We start from the raw sequence: 22,120 nt of genomic DNA, 5'->3' as shown, positions 1-22,120 counted from the left end.
GCCCCGAGAAGCTCCTCCTCCCTTGGCTGCAAAATGTAGTTTCCCCCTCTCTCTGCCTTGCGATGCTCCTTCTATTCAACACTGCAGTGCCCGCACCTCTTTCAAACAGGTTCACCCGTGATAATGATCAACATCTCTTGAGCCAGAGAGACTGAGCCACCCTTGTTGACCCAGGCATCCAAATCATATTCCCTCTCTCAGTGTCCCAAGGGCCAGCTTCACCCGTCATACGCTCTTTGCCCTTTGCATGGCCCTTTGAAATCCAGCTTCCTCTAGCACAGCTCTTTTTACCCCGGGCCATGTATTTTTACCTCCTTTTCTAACCACCTTCCAACTGCCTCCTCCCTGGCAGAGGCTGAGCTCCTCAACCTTGGAGCTGCCTCTCATTGGGTGTCTCTCTCCCCGGGCAGGATTTGATGCTGCTGCATCACAGCTGCAGGCCCTAACACTCTCCCTCTTGGGCCAAACTGCAGGAGGTCCTAGGGCTGGGGTTAGCACATAGTCAGGGTTTTACACACACACTTGCCATCAGATTTAAGTTGCTCATACATCCCGTTTTGGCCGGGACAGTCTGTTTTTCAAGCCCTGTCCCGGCCATCCCAACTATTTTGGCAAAAGTGGGCATTTGTCCCATTTTCTCTTGGCGACTTGATGAGTTGGCAGGAGCAAATGGGATAAAGACCTTTTGTCAAAAAAAGGGGGGCTCGGCATAGAGGAACATGCGGAGTGGGAGAGGCAGGGCTTGAGTGAGCGGGGACGCCAGGCTCAGGTAAGCTTTGACCCCAGCCTCATGCAGGGGGCAGTCAGGGGGGCTTGGGCCAGTCCTGCACTGTGTCCCATTTTCCCTTTGGGAAATATGGTCACCTTAGCTCAGGGTAGGCAACCTATGGCACACGTGCCAAAGGCGGCATGCGAGCTGATTTTCAGTGGCACTCACACTGCCCAGGTCCTGGCCACCGGTCCGGGGAGATCTACATTTTAATTTAATTTTAAATGAAACTTCTTAAACCTTATTTACTTTATATACAACAATAGTTTAGTTATATATTAAGGACTTATAGAAAGAGACCTTCTAAAAACGTTAAAATGTATGACTGGCACAGGAAACCTTAAATTAGAGTGAATAAATGGAGACTCGGCACAGCACTTCTGAAAGCTTGCCAACCCCTGCCCTAGATTTAAGGCTGTGTAAGGGAGTGAAGCGAGGGTGTGGGAGGAAGTGGCGTTACTCAGCTCCCCTCTTGTTCTTCCACTGCCCTGCTCATCAGATCACAATACGTCTTACCAGGGTCAGGCCCATCACCCCATTGGGCAAATGGGGAAACTGAGGCACGGGGCGGGGACATGAGGAGTGGAGGTTGCAGCAGGGGGCGGACTGAAGGCATGTCCCATCCAGGTAGGGTGACCAGACAGGCAGTGTGAAAAATGGGGCCGGGGGCGGGGTAATAGGCGCCTCTATAAGAAAAAGACCCAAAAATCGGGACATCTGGTCACCCCCCACCCAGGAGCTGTTAGGCTACGTGGCTGGAGGGGTGGGGTTTGCAGGCCCCGCCCACCAAGGAAGCCTCGTGGGAGCCAGCATGGCCCCGCCCCCTGCCCTCAAGGTCATGACCCCAGAGAGGTCAGAGTGCCCAGGTTCGGGTCATGACCCCACGGCGGCGGGGCCCACACACAGCTGATAACGACTCCTTCCGGTCATGTGACATGTGATCCTGCCAACCACCGCACAGGGCTGGTGAGATGCATTACGTCACCGCTTCCCTGGTCGTCATGGGAACTATCCCGCCCTCCCATGCTGACCGCCGCCGGGAGGCGGGGCCTCAGCGAGTGACCGAGAAGGGCGCCTTCGAATCACCGACCACTAACTACGACGGCTGAGGGGCGGGGCTCTCCTGGACACGCCCAGTTATTGGAATGAATTTCTGGTTGGCTGGATGTGACAGAGGGGTTGGCCAATGAACGGTCAGAATGGGGAGGGGGCGTGGCCTGGAGCTGCGATTGGCAGGCGACCAACCAATGGCGCGCGGCCTCTGCCGCTCTTGCTCCACGTCGGCAGCATCGTTGAGGGCAAGATGGAGGCGCTGATCCTGGTAGGAGCGGGCTCCGGGCGGGGGGGCCGGGGGATCCGTGGGGGAGAGACTGAACCCTGCGGGGGAGAAGGGGGGTGGGCACTGCCGGTGGGGGGGCGGGCTCTGCCAGTGAGTGGGGGATGGGCACTGCCGGTGGGGGGGGATGGGCTCTGCCAGTGAGTGGGGGATGGGAGAATGGGCACTGCCGGTGAGTGGGGGATGAACTGTACTGTGGGGGGATGGGGGTTGGATGTTACTGTTGGGGAGAATGGGGGATTGGGCACTGCCAGTGAGGGGATGGGAAATGGGCACTGCCAGTGAGTGGGAGATGGGCACTGCCAGTGAGTGGGGGATGGGAAATGGGCACTGCCAGTGAATGGGGGATGGGCACTGCCAGTGAGTGGGGGATGGGAGAATGGGCACTGCCGGTGAGTGGGGGATGAACTGTACTGTTGGGGGTTGGGTGCTGCTTTTGGGGAGGATGGGGGATTGGGCACTGCCATTGGGGAGGATGGGCTCCATGGTTGGGGGAGAGATGAGTGTTGAGTACTGCCAGGGAGGAGCGTGGGCACCACCAGTGGGTTGGATGGGGGTTGGGCGCTGCAGTTTGGGAGGGGAGGAATAGGCTCTGCCATTGGGAGAAGCAGGGGAGGATGGGCCCCACCATGGGAAGGGATGGAGGAGAAAGGTAATAGTGGCGGTGTAATGTATTTAGACTTGTGTAAGACATATGACTTGGTACCGCATGACATTTTGATTAAAAAAACTAGAATGATATAAAATCAACATGGCAGACGCCAAATGGATTAAAAACTGGTCGCAAAGTGTAACAGTAAATGAGGAATTGTCATCGAGTGGGTGTGTTTCCAGTGGGGGTCGTCCTGTGTTGGTTCTTGGCCCTGTGCTATTTAACATCTTTATCAGTATCCTGAAAGAAAACATAAAATCATCCCTTATGAAGTTTGCAGGTGATGCAAAGACTGGGGAAGTGGTAAATAATGCAGAGGACAGGTCATTAATACGAAGTGATCTGGATGACTTGGTAAACTGAGTGCATACAAACAATATGCATTGTAGTACCGCTAACTGTAAAGGTATACACTTGGGAATAAAAACCATCAGCCCTACTTACGGGATGGGGGACTTTCCTGGGAAGCAGTGACTGAAAAAGATTTGAGGGTGATGGTGAATAGTTACCTAATGTGAACTCACAGTGCAATGCTGTGGCCCCAGTGGCTAATGCAACCCTGGGATACATAAACAGGGGAATCTTGAGTCGGGGCAGAGAGGTTATTTTACCTCTGTCTTTGGCTGTGGTGTGGCCACTGCTGGAATCCTGTGTCCAGTTCTGTGCCCGCTGATCAAGAAGGATAAATTGACAGAGAGCTCAGAGAAGGGTTATGAGAATGGTTAAAGGATTAGAAAACCTGCCTTGTAGAGGTAGTCTCAAGGAGCTCAATCTGTTTAGCTTAAGAAAGAGAAGGTTACGTGCTGAGTTGATTGTAGTCTATAAATATCTACATAGGGACCAAATAATTGATAATGGGGTCTTCAGCCTAGCAGGGAAGAGTAGAACATCCAGTGGCTGGAAGTTGAAGCTAGACAAATTCAGACTGGAAATCGGACATAAATATTTACCAGTGTGGGTAATTAAGCATTGGCAAAACTTGCCAAGGGTCACGGTGGATTCTTCATCACTGATCATTTTAAAGTCAAGATTGGATGTTTTTCTAGGAGACCTACTCTAGGAGTTATTTGAGGAAGTTCTATGGCCTGTGTTGTACAGGAGGTCAGATGAGATGGTCACAGTGGTCCTTTCTGGGCTTGGAATCTAGGAGTGGGCACTGCTATTTGGGAGAGGGGAGGAATGAGCACCGCCATTGGGGATGGTAGCTTTTGTGGGGGAGGGTCTGTATGATCCGGAAAGGCCATTAACCCTGGGGGCTGGGTCCTGAGAGAGCAGCTGTGACTGTCATGTGGGGCACAGGGTGCTACTCTGTAACACCGAACAGCTGGGAGCGGGGAGAGTCTCTCAAAAACCAGCTGCACCATCGCAGCTTGCTCTGAGACAAGTATCTCAAAACCTTGCATTTAGGGGAGATCGTGGAAAAACTGAATAACTTAGGCCTGAGTCTGCCAAGGCCCTGGGATGCTAGCTCAGACAGGGGCAAACCAGCTCCTGTTTGGTGCACCATGTTAATTCTGAAACCTAACAACGACAGTTTAAATGGTGGAAAATTCGGAGGCAAAATTCCTTCCTCTCCCGTCCAAACTTCTGGCACTGATGACTTCTGTGTCATTCTTCTGTGTGGTTGGAGCAAAACCCCACAGCGTCCTGAAAATGCAGTAGTGTGGGGCTGTGTGAAAAGATCCCAGTGTCATAAATAAACCAGGGGTCGCTGTGCTTAATGGGGTGGTCGGCTTCATTTCTGATTTAATAAACTCCCCCCTCCCCCACTCCCCTTCCTGAAAGCCCCTGGAGCTGCAGTGTCATGTCCCCTTTGCCTCCTCAGAAATCTGGACTCTTTGCTACAGGCCCTAGGCCCAGCTTAGCCCCCATGACTCAGGGTTTTGACTGCAGGGAATGTTCCTGCATTGGCCCCGGGAGACGTGGGGTGTTGGAGGGAGGCGTCAGAGCAAAGCGCTTTGCAGTCTTTGGCGGAGGGGGCTCCCTTGCACCCAGAAGCTCCTTTGACTCTGTACAGGCCAGGGGGCTGCCCACCTGGCTCCGGTTTCAGGCATAGGGCTGGAGGTTGTGATCAGGAAGGTGTGATTTCGGTGTCTGTCCTGGAGAGCAGGGGCAGGGGCAGGAGCAGCCCTTGTCCTGGGGGTTCCCAGCGTGAGTGTAGCCCTGTCTGAGGGCGAATGGGACTGATCAGTTCTGACTGTGTGAATGAGCTGGGAGGGAGTCGGGCACGGCCAGTGGGGCACAGAGAGCAGAGGGCCCCTTGAGCCAGTGGCCTGCCCCCAATGTTCTCTCCAAGCCTTGGCTGGGGCGTTGGCTCCTTGGCCCCCTGATTTCCCTGGTGCCTGTGCGGTGGTGCTAGCGGAGTTAGCCTCCCTGGCTGTCCTGGACAACAGAAGTGGGTTAAACCCAGGCTGCCTGGCTCTGAGACCAGGAATGGGCTTGCACCCGGCATGCTAGGGCTCGTATGGCTGCGGTGCACTCTGGCACCCTGGATTCTCAGAGGTTTCAGAAGGGAGAAAGTTGGTTGAACTGGTGGCACCCAACTGGTTTGGACTGGGCTGGTTCCTGTCCCTCTGAGAGTCTGGTCAGCTCCAGCTAGTTCTCGTGGCACTCGCCAACCAGCCAAGGCACTTCTGTGTGTGGCCCCCAGGCCGGAGTCTCTGCTGCATGTTTCCGGAGTCGGAACCCAGGATGAGGAGGGGAACGGCAGCCTGAAGTCACCATTGTGTCTCCCTCATCCTGGTCGGCTCCCACATCGTCCCCAGCACAAAGGAGAGCAGCCCATGGGCTGTTCTAGCTCACCCGGGCCTGGCAGGGAAGCCCAGGACAGCCCGTGCACTCACTGCTCTAGTCACCCCCCCCCCAGTCCCTAAAGCTGGGTGGTGGGGTTACCCTTCTGCCCCCCCTTTATGCTGCGCCCCACCATTCCAAAGCATTGTCCTCCCTCCGTCCTGGGGGATTGGCTCTAGAGGAGGCCAGGTCGATGTTACAGCTGGCTCTGAAGCGCACTAAGGGCAGGCTAGGGGTCTGGACTTGGACTCCGGAGACCAATCACTTATTCTGCCCCCACCTTAGGTTCCCATGTGTGCAATGGAGATACCCCTTCCCAGCCTCCCTAGGGAGGAGCCGGAGCCAGAGCGCTCCGATCGTGCGGTGCTAGGACCAGAGGAATCCTGATCTGGGTCAGAGCCTGTTCAGATGGCACTAGGTCCTTCGAGGCAGCTCTGGCCTTGGGGTGACAGGCCTGGACTCTCTCATTTGCCCTGTGCTGGGAATGATGGCCCAGGGGGAAATGAATCTAGGGGAGTAAAAACCTCTGGTGGCTTTGTCTGTCATGGCCAGCAGCTGTTCTGACAGCCAGGGATGTGCACCTGTCTTATCTTGGTGCAGGAAAATCCTGGGCATTAGGCTTTTAATATATTGTGCACCAGAGCCCAGCCATCCGGAAGGAATTGTTTCTGAAAGGGTGAAGTCGTTTTGTGTGAACGGTTTCTTCCAAGCTGAGTAGCCAGCTGGGTGACCCGTAAAGCCTGGCTGCTTGCGGCATGCTTCCCTCATTCCCCGTGGGTCGATAGAGCACTGATCTGAGTGCCAGGACTCCTGGTTTCAATTCACAGCTCTGCCACTGGCCTGATGCTGGGTTACCTTGGGCAAGTGACTTCCCTGCCCTGTGCCTCAGTTTCTCCATCTGTAAAATAATAACGATGCTAATCTCCTTTGTAAAGGGCTTGGAGAGCCACTGATCCCTGACAATACCTGGTCTAAAATGCCCTTCTGTATTGCTGTCAGCAGCTCCCTGCCCCTCTTCTTTGTCTGCATACAGGTTTGCCAATCGCAATAATAAAGCCCCACCTGTATTTCTTGGCTTCTGGCATCTCTTTTCCGGCGCTATCCCCTAGTTAGGGTCCTGGCAGCCATAAAAGGTTTATGGGGCGGCTGCCGATGCCGCGCTGACCATCTGGGCTGTTGAGCACCTATTTGAATTGATCGAAGTCTAATTTATTGAAACTTCTGAATCAATTGATCAGAATAAACTGTGCCGTAACTCTTACCGGCTCGTTTGAATGGTTGATTGCTTGAGGCTCAAACGAAAAACCTCCAGAGAGAAATTGAGGCAGCTTCTCGGGCTCCAGGCCCTCTGCCCATTCGTTATAGATTTAAAATGTGTATTTATTTGCTTTGCTCTGCGGTGCAGCATGGCTCTAGAGAAGTGTAAATCCTCCAGGGCGCCACTTGCATTCTCTTTGCCAAGGGGCGATGGATGGAGCAGGGGCTGGGATGGGAGGATGCAGCTCTAGGCTGCTGGTTCTAATCCAGCACAGGGCAGCAGCTACTATAAATTACCAGCTGGATGCAAAAGAGGTTTGTGGTTTTTCAAGCTGGTTCCTTTGGCTCACGTGCACCTGCCCTCTCAGTTGGTCAGGGAGGCTGGGCTCCTTTGGCATCTCCAGAGAGGGTCGGTCCTGGTCAGGGTGCTGTGTATGTGGGGGTAGTGCATTGAGGGGAATGTAGCTCTCCAGGGCTCTCCATCCATCTGAGAAGAACACAGCTAAGCCCCCACATTGGAGGGGAGTCTCGGGACAGTCGCACCAGCGTGGGATGCAGTTAAGAGCTGGGGTTTGCTGGAGAGTTAATCCAGAATAAAGTGGGTGTGAATGTAAATCTGATGATCTATTCCAGATTAACTCTGTGTGTCAGTTAGTAGGCTAATATTAGTTTAACCCTTAATCCACTTTGGAAGTGGATTAAGCTAATTCAGAATAAGACACTCTTATACTGGAGTAAGTGTGTCCACACATGGAATTAATCTAAATTAACTCCCCATGTTGACAAGCCCTAAAGAGTTTTTGGCCTGATTCTCAGACCCACTGGCCGCTTGCAGTGACGTCCGTGGGGGCAGCAGGTGCTTGGCACCTCTGACAGTCAGGCCCTTAGGTTGTGCACCCACCAATCAGACCCCTTAGGGTGTCCAACAAGTGGAGATGCTCCCGAATGGCCTGGTTGCTCCTGGCAGGTTCACCCCCGTGTCTTGGTCTCCTGTGCTGGGGGTGAGGATCAGCCTAGCTTTCTGACAGGCCCTTCTGGAGTCCAAGGGCTGCAGGATCAGGTCCATTCCCCGCAGGCTAGGCCATGCTTGGCTTCTGGGGAAGTCATGTCCTGTGAAGCCAGGCTCCCTAGGGCTGTGGAGTCAGCGGGGGAACTTGGCCACCTGGCAGTTCCTGTTCTCTCCCCCTCTCCCCAAGGATGAGCAGCTATGGGTAGGGGTCCCTCGGGCTGGTGCCAGGCAGCCAGCGGGGCCCTGGGGTCTCAGAAGTGGGGCAGTCCCATGCTGTGCCCAGTGGAAGCCAGTCCATGCATCAAAACTGTCAAGGGCCCAATCCTGGAATGTGCGGGGCAGAGGGCGTCGTTGGCAATGGGCACCGCACGGGCTCCAGGGTGGGGTTGGTTCTGGCAGCCTCCCCCCAGGCTAGTTCTCCTTGGCAGGGTCTCAACTGCAGGAGAGGCAACCGGGCCTGTCTGGGAACTGCCCTGCATTCCCCAGATCTGCAGGCGGGTGGATTTCTGCTCCACTGCCAGGCCCCAGGCAGTAACGGGGGGGCTGTTCCCGGGGCAGGGTGGGGGTGCCGGATGCAGAGCCCGCAGCGTTTGAGGTGAAGTTCTGTTATACACTCCGACTGTGGCTACGTGGAGGTCAGTGCATCACAGAACTTTGTCTCGAGAGCTTTTTAGCGTCTGTCTCCCTTGGGGTCCCCCAGGTCTCTGCTGCGCCACCCAAGGGCTCCCACCCCTTTTATGTGCTCTGCAGCCCTGAGCTGTGGGTCTTGGCCTGCGTGGGACTCTGCCGCAGGCTAAGCAGACTGCTTAGACCACCTGATACGTCAACAGCAGGCTCCCCCGGCTCCCAGCCCCTTCACCGCCGTCAACTCAGGAGCCTCTCAGGGGGCCCGGCGGTGCCCTCATGCCTGGCGGTGGGGTGCAGGGAGCGATCTGCCTTGATCTGGGCAACCCCTCTTTCTTTCACTCCAGTAAAAGGGCTGAAGGTCGCCCGAGCCACGGGGCGCTGCTGGGCCCCTGATGGGCTGAAGTCCTTAGATTGGGATGGCGAACCTGGGGCTCCTTGTATAGGCGCCGACTCGGGGGCTGGAGCTACAGGCACCAACTTTCCAATGTGCTGGGGGGGCTCACTTCTTAACTCCTGGCTCTGCCCCCACTCCACCCCTTCCACCCTGAGCCTGCCATGCCCTCGCTCCTCCCCCACCCCTAACCTCCTGCACGCTACGAAACAGCTGATCGGGCGGGAGGTGGGGGATGCTGATCACCGTGGGTTGGAGGTGCTAGGAGCAGGGGTGGGGGACTGATCAGGGGCTCCTGACGTGTTACTGTGGTTCTTTGGCAATGTACGTTGGTAAATTGTGGGTCCTTCTCAGGCTCAGGTTGGCCACCCTGGGTTAGAACCTGCCCCAGGGCGCTGGGAGACTTCAGAATCCCAACCCACCCACCCGTTAGTGCCTCATGACCCCTTGGGAACGTGGCCCCTGATCCTTCCCACAGCCCTGCCAACCCGAGCCCCTAACAGCCCTGCTATTGCTACTCCCCTTCCTGAGCCTCTGCAGACAAACAAGCCCCATTCCAGGAGCTAAACTGCCCCATCTCGCTCCCCCCGCAGGGGGAGCCAGTCCCTCCCCCCCTCGCACAGTGGTGCACCAGTGTAAATCCAGGTGGGAATCCAGCTGTGCATGTGCCCAGCGCTGAGCGGGGCCCAGAGACCAGGGGCGACAATGCTTGGCGTGTTCCTCCTCCCACATGTGTCTGTGGGTGTCTGAGTGAATGATCCCCCCGCTCTGCTGGGTGCCAGGGCTGCCGTGCTGCATGGGCAGGATCCCGTCAGCATTCAGGGCTGCGCAGGCCGGATGCCACGGTGATGGCGCCAGCCTGGGTGGATGGAGACTTGCCGTGAGCCGGGTCTGTCCTGGGCAAAGAGAGGAGCCGCTGTGGGTCACCAGCGCAGGGCCGTGCCTCACTAGGGTAGATGGGAGCCGTAACAAGGGGCGTGATGGCTGGGGGCCCTGGCACAGATTGGACTGTGGGCCGGTGACCTGCGGGCTGGGAGGAGCCAAGGGGCAGGGCTGTGCCACCTCCATGGGCAGGGGTGGGCACCAGTCGCCCCCTCCTGGTAGCCGCATGGGGAGTCAGCTGGGGCTGGGCCGAGTGTCGGCAGAGAGCCCATGAAGGGCCGAGCGCCCGGGGTGGTGCTGGCTGGGCAGAGGGGCTGGGGATTGGCACACTCTGCCCTCTTAGTCAGAGGGGCAGCTCCCCCATGGGGGGCCCTATGGGGATGGGCCTAGGTCGCACCTATCAGTCCTTAGAGCCTGGGGCTGAGGGACCTGAGCAGGGGGAGTCCCTGAGGGGGTCACAATGAGCCCTGCTGGGGGCGCTGGGGCTGGGGGCGCTGCTGCTCGGCCAGTGGCTGGGAGCAGGGTGGATCCTGGTGGCGACGAGGGGCTCTTGTCAGTCTGGGTGACTGGCAGCGGCCCGCAAGCCCCCATTGCCCCAGCCCCACACTGCCAGCTGGCCCGCGAGAAGCCCAGAGCCCCCATTGCCCCCCTCAGCCCTGTGCTGGCAGCTGCTGCCTCCCTTGTGCCTTCTGCATTCATGGCCTCTTAGTTCTGGGGACCCTCGTCTGTCCCCCTTCCTTGCGCAGGGGGGATACCGGCCCCCCACTTACCGTGTTCCCAGTGCAAACAACACCTGCAATCTGCAGCGTCTGACACTGAGCAGCAAAGCAGGGGCAAGCTGGGAATAGAACCCAGGAGTCCTGACCCCCAATCCCTTGCTCTAACCCCTAGACACCACTCCTCCTGGAGCTAGGGGATACAACTCAGGAGACCTGGCTCCCAGCCCACCTCCGCTCTAACCACTAGCCCCTACTCCTTTCCTTGTCTTTGGAGCTGTCAGAGCTGCCATTGCCTCTGCTCCGTGCTGCGGGGCCCAGGGGAAGCGGCTGGCCGGGGTGAGGAGTGATAAACGCGGTTGCTAGAGCTGCCCCGTGCAGAGTGCGGGGGGCGGGGGGGGCAGGAAGCCGGCTCGCCCGATAGCAGCCGGTTATTTATACCCCCACCAAAGGGCAGCTGGGCCTCCTTGGCGCCCGTGGCTGCTGCAGGCATGGAGCTCCCCCTGCTGGCCGAGGGCAAGGAGAGCACAGGGCTGGGGTGGCTGCGGTGAGGTGGGGCAGAGAGCTGGCTGAGGGGTGCTCGGCCCTGCAGGCCTGTGTGTTACCAGGCATGGGGCATTGGGCCTGTCTGCAGCCCTGGCTGGGCCCTGGGGAGGCCTCGCTGGCACCTGGAGCAATGGGGTGCTGCACCAGCACTTGAAGGGATCATGCCCTGGCGGATCGGGGGGAGGGGGGGGCGCCAGCACTCCAGGGCAGGGGCAGCCAAGAGGGGTCAGGCCCAGGATGGGGATGGATGGACACTGGAATTCACTCCAGAATGTCCCCTTCTCCCGTCCTCTCCCGCTCTGGAGACAGCCTGCCACTAGCCGAGGTCATGCCGTGTGTTCTGTGGGGTGGGGGCCAGGCCCCCCCCCCCCGATCCCATACTCACTCTGATGCCTCTCAGCGGGGCCCTTTGGTGCCCTGTCCGTGCCCGCCATGGGGCGAGCGGGCGCATGTGCTGGGTGCAGAGAGGGTGTGGGAGGCAGGGGTGGCTGGGCCCGGAGCGACAGTGAGAGAGCTGAACAGGTTACAGAGCACCCCCGATGCCAGCTGGGGTTGACCCTCTGGTCTGCAACCCCCTGGGTAGGGGTGAGAGGTGCCCAGTGGGGGCGTCCTCCCCCCAGCAGGGCCCTCAGCCAGCGCCGGCGGGGGGAGGTAAGTCCAGCCCTCTGTTGAGACCCCTGCCGGGGGTGATGCACACCTCTGCTGGGCACTAGCTTGAGAACAGCCATTGCGGTGGGGCTGATTTTCCAGCCCTGGTGACCTGGGGTGGGATTGGAGCTGGCCCCACGAGCTGTGCCGAGATCCATGCCCCACGGTGGTCCCTCGAGTCGGCTCCCCCACCCCAGCCCACACAGGGAGCAGGTGTGGGCCTAATCCTGGTGCCACGGCACATACACACACACCCCTGTGCCCTCTGGGCTCCCAGCGCAGACGGTTCTGGGCCGTGGCTGCCCCACGTGCTGCCCCGGCTGGCTGAGCTCCCTGCGGGTGGGGAGGGTGGGCTGGAGCGGCTCGGGGCTGTGGTAGGCTCTGGGCAGTGACTGGGCCTGTGTGTCTGCAGGAGCCGTCCCTGTACACGGTGAAAGCCGTCCTCATCCTGGATAATGATGGCGACCGCCTCTTTGCCAAGGTGAGTGCCCGCAGGCGGCGTGGGGGGCGCCCCGGGTCCCACTGTGGAATAGGCAGGGATGGCGCCTTGTTTGTGAGTGAACTCCAGGATTGGGAACGTAGGGATCGAGGGGAGCAACTCTGGAACCAGACACAGGGCAAAGCTAACTCCTCCCACACCCCAGTGCCCTTCAGTCCCGACCTGCAGCCCCTTTATCCCAGCTCTGGGCACCCACTCCCATCCTGGCAGTGCCCCTCAGTCCCGACCTGCAGTCCCTGCTATCCCAGCTCTGGGCACTCACCCCCCACCCTGGCAGTGCCCCTCAGTCCCGACCTGCAGTCCCTGCTGTCCCAGCTCTGGGCACCCCCCAGTTCTGCCAGTGCCCCTCAATCCCAACCCGCAGCCCCTGCTACCCCAGCCCTGGGCTCCCCCTCAGCTCTTCCAATGCCCCTCAATCCTGACCTGTACCCACCCCTGGTCCTACAGTTTCAAGGACGTGTGCGTGAAAACAAGCCCTGCTTCTCCCCCTCCGGGTCCTGCGCTTGCCCGGTGCTCTCTGGCTGCGGTGGGTGTCATGGGTGCCCAGGATCCAGCCCCGAGGTGTGGTGGGAGGGCTTGGTGGCTCCTTCCCGGTGCCTGGCTGCAGGCTGTGCCCATCTGGACTGAGCTGGTCTCCGGGCCCGGCTGGCATTGCACAGGGCCAGGAGTAATGCCCATGGCTCTCCCCGCAGTACTATGATGACACGTACCCCACCGTCAAGGAGCAGAAAGCCTTTGAGAAGAACATCTTCAACAAGACCCACCGGACGGACAGTACGTGCCCTGGCCTGGGGGTGGGGGGGGAAGGGATGCTGCCCACCTGGGACTCTGTGCACCAACACTGTCTGTGATCTCCCTGCCTGCCCAGTTCTTGGGCCCTGCAGCTCCACTCACTGCAGTAGGGTGGGCGGGGGCTCGGGGTCCCAGGGGCATCATGGGGGTGGGTCAGACGCCGCGCTCTGGGCCCCAGGGGTGCCATGGGGAGGGAGGGGCAGACGCCACGCTCTAGGCCCCAGGGACGCCACGGGGGGGAGGGGCAGACGCCGCGCTCTGGGCCCCAGGGGCGCCACGGGAGGGAGGGGCAGACACCGCGCTCTGGGCCCCAGGGGTGCCACGGGAGGGAGGGTCAGACACCGCGCTCTGGGCCCCAGGGACGCCATGCGGGGGAGGGTCAGACACCACGCTCTGGGCCCCAGGGACGCCATGGGGGGGAGGGTCAGACACCACGCTCTGGGCCCCAGGGGCGCCACAGGGGGGACGGGCAGACGCCGCGCTCTGGGCCCCAGGGATGCCACGGGGGGAAGGGTCAGACGTGGCGCTCTGGGCCCCAGGGACGCCACGGGGGGAGGGTCAGACACCACGGTCTGGGCCCCAGGAATGCCACGGGGGGGAGGGTCAGACACCACGCTCTGGGCCCCAGGGACGCCATGGGGGGAGGGTCAGACACCACGCTCTGGGCCCCAGGGACGCCACAGGGGGGACGGGCAGACGCCGCGCTCTGGGCCCCAGGGACGCCATGGGGAGGAGGGTCAGACACCACGCTCTGGGCCCCAGGGACGCCATGGGGGGGTGGGTCAGACGCCGCGCTCGGGGCCCCAGGGGCGCCATGGGGGGGTGGGTCAGACGCCGCGCTCTGGGCCCCAGGGACGCCATGGGGGGGGTGGGTCAGACGCCGCGCTCTGGGCCCCAGGGGCGCCATGGGGGGGTGGGTCAGACGCCGCGCTCTGGGCCCCAGGGACGCCATGGGGGGGAGGGTCCGACGCCGCGCTCTGGGCCCCAGGGGCGCCATGGGGGGGTGGGTCCGACGCCGCGCTCTGGGCCCCAGGGACGCCATGGGGGGGAGGGTCAGACACCGCGCTCTGGGCCCCAGGGGCGCCATGGGGGGGTGGGTCAGACGCCGCGCTCTGGGCCCCAGGGGCGCCACGGTGGGGAGGGGCCGTCCCATGAACGCTGGCTGTCCCTTCCTGCCTCCCTAGCAGGGGGCACTGGTGAGCCCACCCTAGCAAAGCCCCCCTTCCCACAAGCCAGCCTATCCCTCCTCCCCCGCCCCAGGTGAGATCGCCCTCCTGGAGGGGCTGACCGTGGTCTACAAGAGCAGCATCGACCTGTACTTCTACGTCATCGGCAGCTCGTACGAGAACGAGGTTCGTTCCTGCCAGGGGACCCGGGGAGGAGTTAGAGCCTCGTGTCGGGGCACCCAGCCGGCGCGGGGGCTGGGGGACAGGATGCTCTGTGCCCGCAGGGGACTGTGGGTACAGAACTGGAGGTGGACGCTCGCCTAGAGAAACCTGGCCCTTGCTGCTGGGTGGGGCATTGCCCACACCCCCCATTGCTTTCCCAGCTGGTGCACGGCTGCCTGCCCCATGCCCTCGGGTGTGGGGATCTGGCTGTGCCAGAGCGTTCTTGTCCGGTCCCCACAAGGGAGCTGACTCTGGGCACGCTGTGGGGGAATGGGGCAGGGCAGCGTGCCCTGGAGTCAGAGCCCCACTGAGCACCAGATGTGCCCAGCAGCTCCATGGAGAGTGATGGTGACACCCCCATTGGCAGCCGTGGGGAATCCCCCACCATCCTCCACCCCCTGTTGTTCCTAGTGGGGGCTGTGGGCACTGGGCCCCTTTGCAAATCAGGCCCTAAAGGCTGCCCCTGCCCCACATCAGAGCAGTGATGATGCTCTGCCCCCTCGCCTGCCCATCTCTCCCACCAGGGGCAGCTCCAGCAAGCAGATGGCCCCTCCCCAGTGCCCTATGCCCGGGAACCTGCTTGGCTGTCAGCAGTGGGCTTGACCCACAGGGTGCCGCGTTGTGCCAGCTGGGGGCACTTGGGGCAGGGCCTGGTCTCCTGACCTGTGTCGTCTCCTCTTCCAGCTGATGCTCATGGCCGTGCTGAACTGCCTCTTCGACTCGCTCAGCCAGATGCTGAGGTAAGGCCCGTGGGGGGTGGTGAGGTGGGCCGGGGTGTGGGGAGGCCTCTCCCTCTGCTCGAGTTCTCCCAGCAGTGGGGGACCGGGGGGGGAAGGGTCAATCTGGGCAGTCTAGGACCGTCTGAGGCTCTGGCCCGGGAAGCCAGGGGCTCAGCATGCTGCTGGGAGCCATCCCCAGAGCTCAGGGGAGCGGGGCACTGGCATCGGGGCCACCCCTGCTCAAACGAGACCACTAGGGGCCTCCTTCTGCTGATGATTTGACATGGCTGGCGCCCAGATGCCCTGGTGATGGGCTGCAGGGTAAGACCTGAGCCAGGATGAGGTGACCCAGAAAGGCCTGGAGTAGGGGTCAGCTTGGAGTCCCCAGTCCCCTCGGGCCAGGTGTGAATCAGTGAGGGGCTCCGATTTGTACCAACTGACCGTTCCTGACTAACGGGCTATGGGCAATGTCTCCTGTTGGGCTCGGGAGAGAGGGCCCCTTTCATCAGACCAGCTGCAGGCACCCGGCAGGGCGCGATCCTGCTGATGGCTGCTCAGCACCCCAGGATCGAGGCCCACTCCCCACTGTGCCCCTCTGAGCCAGCACAGCCCTGTGTCCTGCCCAGGCAGCCCCGTGTGTTTGCTCCGTGAGGGGGATCTTTCCGGGGCAGTGGAGCCGTGCAGGGTCGGGTGAGCTGGTGGCCAAGGGAGCCTAGTTGACCTAGCAGGGGGATGAACCAGCAGGGCCCCAGCTCCACCCCTCGGTGCCTCAGTCCCTGGCTCTGCCCTTCGGTGCCCCGATCCCTGGGGGGATCGTCGGCCGCACCAAGAATGGGACGGATAAGATCAGGATTCCCGTCGCCCAAGCCTGGAGATGGGGGGCAGGTGCAGTCACCAGGCTGCAAGGGGGTTGGCTGATCTAGGGCAGAACCCAGAGCACTAGGCATTGTTGGCCAAACACTGCCCTCCCAGCTGGGTCAGCGCTTCACGTCGGGTCTCGCTCCGGGCGTGTGAATTCGACTGTGTCTGCCCCTCACCCCCTGCCAAGCGGGGGGCCTGGCTCCCTGCCAATGGCAGCCTGAGCTGCCCTGTGGCATGGCGTGTGGGCTGCAGCTGGTGCCCAGGGCCTGGGGGGTCTGGTGCCAAGGCCCCAGGCTCCCTCTGACTGCGCGGGTCTCTCGGCAGGAAGAACGTGGAGAAACGCGCCCTGCTGGAGAACATGGAGGGGCTCTTCCTGGCAGTGGATGAGATCGTGGACGGAGGGTGAGCACCGGCACCCCCTCCTGATCCCCCCAGGAAATTAGGCTCCCGCTCCCCCCATGGGCCCCAGGGCTGCAATTTCCTCCCTCCATCCAGCCTGTCTTGGGCCCATTTTACCAGGCTCTTGTGTCCAGGGCCTGATGCTGGGGCATCCTGCCCAGCTTGGGGCTGGCAGTGGGCGGACATCAGCACTGGCAGCTGGGGGGTGCTCCCTGGGGAGAGCTGGAACACCCTGTTTGCCAGCCCCCCCTCCACCCCCCGCCGTGCCTGTGAGGGTGGGTGTGCTGGGGGGATTCCAGCTGGCTGTTGTCACATGTGTCCAGCTGGTTGGTGTGTGTGTGTCTGCGTGGGAGAGTGTGTGTGGGTGGGGGTGTGTATACATGTACACACTAGTTGTAGCGTGTTCCCAGTGAGGTGCCTGCTTTAAATGCCCAGCCCAGGAAGGTGACATTTCTCTGTGAATTGAGGGAGGTTTAAATTCTTCCAAAGGGCCTGGCTGCCCAGCTACCCCCTCCCCTGCTGGCCACCCTGACCCTCTGCATGTCTCCCCCTCCTCCCCCCCCTAGCTTGGTTCCCCCCATCCCTCCTCTGGCCAGCCAGCTCCCTGGGCAGCCCCTGCTTTGTTCCAGGCTGGTCAGAGTCGCCCAGATTCTCACATCTGGCTTTTGGGGATGGGGGGTTTGTCACAAGCCCTAGGGGCTGCTCCGAATTGCATAGGAGCCCAGGTGGCTAGAAGCCCCCCCGCCTCCCCTGGGCTGGGCCATCGGTGCAGCACAGGGCGGCAGCCTGGGCACGGGGGGACCCCCGAGCAGGGGCTTCTCTCGGCACAGGGTTAACGGGCGTGTGCTCCCCCCTCAGCGTGATCCTGGAGAGCGACCCCCAGCAGGTGGTGCATCGGGTGGCCGTGCGGGTAAGTGAGCGTCACCCCCTCTGCCCGTTCTGAGAGCCCCTAGATCCCTGCTCCCTGTCCCAGTAGGCTCCTCCTCCTCCTTGACTTGCCTGTCACCATCCCAACTGCCCCTTCTGCCCCCTGCTGGGCACCCAGAGGAGCGCTAGGGCAAGAGCCTGCCCCCCCCCACCGGACGGCTTTGCCCTACGGGTGGGGAAGGGCCGCACAAACCCTCAGGGCACAATCTACCCCCTGCTGCACCCCTGCCCTTCCCCTGGGCAGCCCCCCCAGGGCCAGCTCCTGCTTTCCAGCCCCTGGGGGCCGGGGTGGCTGCTCACTAGGCAGGGGCTGAGCTGGGGCCTGACTCCCTGAAGGGCCCAGCACCCAGCAGCTGCCACTGAGAGCAGTGGGGAAGGGCCTGGCTGCCTTACCCAGCCCCCTGCATTGGGAGGAAGGGGGGAACCGTGCCCCTTACAGTGCTGGGGTGGGGGGTGAGGCGGGGGAAAGCCAAGCCCTCTGCAGCATTGGGGGGTGGGGTTCAGGGTGGCACCTCCTATGGTACTGGGGGGCTAGAGGTGCTGCTCCATGACATGTGTCTGTTGCAGGGCGAAGATGTCCCCCTGACAGAGCAGACAGTTTCTCAGGTACGTCCCTGTCCCCACCCATCGCTCCCCCAGCTCAGGCAGGCCTGTCAGCCAGTTGGCTCCAGGGCTCCGCAACTTCCTACCCCATCCCCAGATCTCGCCTTCTCCCGCCCCAGTCCCCACCCTCCCCCAGTCAGGCCCAGCCCAAGCTGTGCATGGGATCCACCAGGGCCGACCAGCTGGGATCCTCCCCTCAGGAGCCTGGCTGTAATTTCCCTGCAGACTCCAGTGCCCCCTAGTGGCAATGCGGTCCACAGGGGGGTGCCCTCCTGACCACTTCCCAGCTAATGCCCTGAAGTATGGGGTTGGATTGCAACATGCAGCAATTGTTACCCACCCCCAGCGTGCTCCGTGCTGCACGAGACCCAGCGGCGGCCACAGCCTCTGCCCTGGGGAGCCCACCGCCAGTGGGGCACTAACTTAGAGTAAGGGCCTAAGAAATTTTGTGGGCCCCACAGTAACCCAGCTCCTGCTGGGCTGGGTGCTCTGAGCCAGGCCCTTAGATACTGTGCCATGCAGCCTGCTGGTGGGGGCTTCCCCGGGGCTCTGCTGTCCGGACGGGCCAGCTGCTCATTGGCCAAAGCCCTAGACAGCAGCCTGCCTGGCTGGACAGAGTGCCCGGCCTCTGCCCTGTCCCAAAAAGCTGAGCCACGAGACAGATCTTAACCCTGGAGCCAGTTCCCTGCACCTCATTGTGAGGCAGGGCCTGGCCCAGCCATGGGGAACGGCCCGTAACCGAAACTCACGGAGTTCCCGCTCCCCCACGGGATGGCAGGGGCAGATTCTGCTCACCTGATGCCAGCTGGTGCCTGCGACTGCAGGCCGGGTTGGCAGTAGAGGGCATCCTCTGACCCAGCTGTTCTCCGGCCGGTCTCTCCTGCTGGATCCAGGCTGGCAAACCTTTGTCCTGCCGGCCCACGGACCCTTCCCCCCCAGCCACACCTCCCCCTGCGGAGCGGCATCCAGACAAGGCCCCTGTAGCCATAGGGATCCTGAATGAGCCTGACCTGCAGACAGCACTTGCCCCACACGCAGCTCCTCTGGGGGTGAGGGGGACAGCAGCCAAGTGGGGCCCTGGATCTTGGCATCAGCCCCTGCACTTATCCAGAGAGCTGTGCGGTTTCTCATGCCCCCTTCAGGGCTGTTGAGGCCTGTGGTCACCATGGCGAAGGGGGTTGGCTCTGGCAGTGGGGCTGGCAGGTCACTGGAGGGGAGGGAAGATGATCTGCCACCCAGCCCCTCCAGCTGAGCCACCCCCCGTCTGGCTTTCCAGGTGCTGCAGTCGGCCAAAGAACAGATCAAGTGGTCTCTGCTGCGATAGGGCTCGGATCCCACTGCTGCCCCCATCTCTACTGTGTCCCACCCCCCTGTCCTGTATGACGCACTGCCTGGCGCCCTAACACGCTGGAGGATTTTGCTGGATCTGGTGTCTGGCTCTTTTCTGACCCTCCGGGCGGCTGCTGCTGCTTCCCCAGCCCTGGAACAATGGGGAGCCCTGCCTGAGGGTCAGCGGAGGTGGCTGCTGCCCAGCCCAGCCATGTGTCTGTCCTTGGACTCGCAGGGGGTCCCCCAGACTCATTGCTGCTGAAACCAAGCCCAGGATGGGATGAGGTGGCACCCTGGACCCTGCCTCACTGCTGCCCCCTGTGGCGGCTGTGTGTCCTGGCCTAGCGCCCTCTTTGGGGTGTGGTGAGGGGCGGGGCTTCCCCACATCACCCTGCTTCCTCTGTCTCCATTGGCTGTTCCCTCCAGGGGGTGGGACCCTGTGCACTCCCTGCCATCGCAGTAGCCAGTTACCATCCAGCCACTGAGGCCCTTCCTGGGGCAGGTGCTGCTGATGGCGGGTCGCCTGGGCTCGTGTCCTCCCAGGGGTTCCACTTGGGTGCAGCCAGCGTGGGGTGGGCTCTGGAGCCCAGCAGCTTCCCAGGCCAGGCCAGAGTCGGGGATCCAGCACAGGGGCGTCTCCTCCACACGCTGCCCAGGTGCCTTTGCTGTTAGCTGCGTTTCCCGGGGACCCAGCTTGGCAGCACCACGGCTCTGGAGTCTCCCTGCCCTGCAATGAGGGGCCAGCGTCACTGGTGCTCCTGGCCCAGCTCTGCCATGGAGCCAGTGCGCTGCCATGGGCAAAGCCACTTCCAGCCAGCCTCCGGAGTGCTCCTGGGGCTTGGGGGGCCAGCGTTCCCCTCACATGCTGGGAGGCTGGGTTCCCCCTTGTGCTCAGTGAGGGGGGCAGAGGGGCCCCTCCTTGCACCCAATGGGAGCTGCAGGCTGCTGAGCCTCTCCTGCTGGGTGCCCTTCGCTCTCTGGGTGCCATGGGCCTGGATCGTGGTGGGGGTGCGGGGCAGCTCTCCACTTTTCAATTGGAACCAGAGGCTCTCTCCCCACTAGAGATGGGTCATGCCTGGCCCCAGAGGAGAGGATGCTTCAGAGGTTCTGTGTCGCCCTGGGGTGGGGAGGGGGTAGCCCAAGCCGGGCCCAGAGGAGCTGTGCGGCTGGACAGAGTTGACTGCGCTAATCCTGACCCCTGCCAACAGCTGGAGCCCTGCAGGGCCAGGTCACAGCTCCAGAGAGGCTGGAAATTGGGGTGCAGCCGCACTCCCTGGCTAGAAGTGGTTTCCATCATATGCAGGGTTTACAGTTGGGGTCAATGGCTGGCAGCCCCCCCTGCAGCACTCCCCTGCCCTGCCCCTACTGGCCTTGCTGCTCCCTGCTGGGCTGGGCCCTTCCAGCTCTGTGGCACGCGACCACTCCCCCCATCTTTGGGGAGAGGCCCCATGGGTAATCCCTGCCCCCAAACCGGCTTGGAGGAGAGGCTCCCAGAGTCGGGGGGCCGGTGGGTGCAGACCCTGATGTGACCCCCTAGGGTCCTGCGGCGGGCAGGCCTGAAGCATCCCTCTGCTGCCCCGGATCCCCTTCCCTCCTAGGAGTGAGATCAGTGGGGTGCTTGGTGCTGCTCCCCAGCTGTGGGTAGAGGCCTGAGGCCCCTCTGTGCTGGTCCGATCGCAGCTGGCGACTCCTGCTGGGTCCTTCCTGCACTGCGCCTTGCCGCCCCGGGCTGCGTCACTGACCTCCCTGGCTCTGGCTCTGGCTCCAGCTCCAGGCTGGTCGGTGCTTGTGCCGGTTTTCCCAAGCTGGCCGCTACGTTGCTGTAGCTGCCCCAGGGCAGTGCCCAGGGCTCAGGATCATCCCAGTTGTCCTGGGGGTTTGTACCCAGAGGCAGACGCCCTCCTCTCCGGCCGCCCCCTGGATCTGCGCCTGCAGCATCTTGTGCAGGAGCCCAGGAGTCTCGGCCTCCAGCTGCGGCTGATTTACGGCGGGGAGCTGCACACGGTCTGAGCGCTGCACCCCTTCAGCTGCTCATAAATCTCCCCTGCTGAGCTCTTGTGCGCCCAGCTTTCTGGGCCTAGCACGGCCCGGGCAGGGTGGCAGGCACTGGGCAGGGCCATGGGCAGTCCTGGCCTCTAGCTCAGGGCTCTGGGATGGTCACAGGGCAAGGATTTGGGGCTCAGTTGGGGTTCAGCTCCTGCTTCTTGAAGGGAATGCTGCTCTGTGTGTGGGGAGGGGCGAATGAGGGAGATGCCCCACCCCAGCTGTGGGAGGGACCCTGCTCCGGGAGGGACCCTGGTCCCTGGATCTCAGCGTGGCTGCTGGGCGGGAGGGAGAGGCTGGCCCCAGGGGTGCCTCCCACAGGTGCATCCTGTTGGGGCCCCTGGAGCGTTTCTTCCCCAGGGAAGGTCTGGCCAGCGGCTCACTCCAAGGCAGCTGGGCCAGAGCCCCCACCACCTGCCTCCCAAAGCCCTCATCTCTGCACCAAAATGCTCCCCCCAGGGTCTCCTCTGTCTTCCCCAGGCATCGGCTGTAGGGGTGAAAATGCTCCCCCCATAAAGCTCCCCTCCCCAGGTGGGTCTCTGCCGCTGTGTGTGCCAGGGGAGGGCTGGTGTCTTTGCAAGTTGGCAGCCGTGTGACCCTGCTCCCTCGCCGGGGCAGGGGCTGAGATGGCTTGTACTGCCTCGGGGGGTCACCTCCTCTTGCCTTTGTGTCCCCACGACGTGAGTTCCCCTTTCCTTGCCTTTACCATCCCCAGGAGCAGGGGGTGTGTTAGCCCCGGCGCTCACCTTCCCCACCCCACCCCCCGGTATCCTGTCTCCTGATGGGGGCCAGTGCCAGGTGCTGCAAAGGGATTGAATGGTACAGGGAGTCATCAGGGGGCCTTCGCTCAGGCTGGTTGGTGAATGACGCTGCCCTGCCAGTGCCAGCTCCCGCTGGAGCCAGTGTCCCCTGGATTTCACTGGACGTCTCCGCTCCC

General features: G+C 61.8%; 1 protein-coding gene across 1 annotated transcript; it reads left to right on the top strand.

The window, feature by feature from the left end:
- The first annotated feature begins 1,985 nt into the window (after positions 1-1,985).
- On the top strand, positions 1,986-19,236 carry COPZ1 (coatomer protein complex subunit zeta 1). Its single transcript, XM_030554391.1, has 9 exons — positions 1,986-2,090; positions 12,036-12,104; positions 12,815-12,896; positions 14,175-14,266; positions 14,987-15,042; positions 16,207-16,284; positions 17,140-17,191; positions 17,776-17,814; positions 19,088-19,236. The coding sequence occupies exons 1-9, from the start codon at positions 2,073-2,075 to the stop codon at positions 19,133-19,135; spliced, it is 534 nt and encodes a 177-aa protein (XP_030410251.1). The 5' UTR covers positions 1,986-2,072; the 3' UTR covers positions 19,136-19,236.
- Positions 19,237-22,120: the final 2,884 nt, after the last annotated feature.

This window comes from Gopherus evgoodei, chromosome 3 (genome assembly GCF_007399415.2).
Source record: "Gopherus evgoodei ecotype Sinaloan lineage chromosome 3, rGopEvg1_v1.p, whole genome shotgun sequence".
NCBI lineage: Eukaryota > Metazoa > Chordata > Testudines > Testudinidae > Gopherus > Gopherus evgoodei.
Note: the sequence above shows the minus strand (reverse complement) of the source record. Positions and strands in the feature narration are given on the sequence as shown.

Bases quoted from the DNA above. Each gene is read 5' to 3' on its own strand.
- COPZ1 (XM_030554391.1), top strand. The intron at 16,285-17,139 runs GTGAGCACCGGC...CTCCCCCCTCAG, and splicing joins GATGAGATCGTGGACGGAGG to CGTGATCCTGGAGAGCGACC. The intron at 17,815-19,087 runs GTACGTCCCTGT...CTGGCTTTCCAG, and splicing joins CAGAGCAGACAGTTTCTCAG to GTGCTGCAGTCGGCCAAAGA.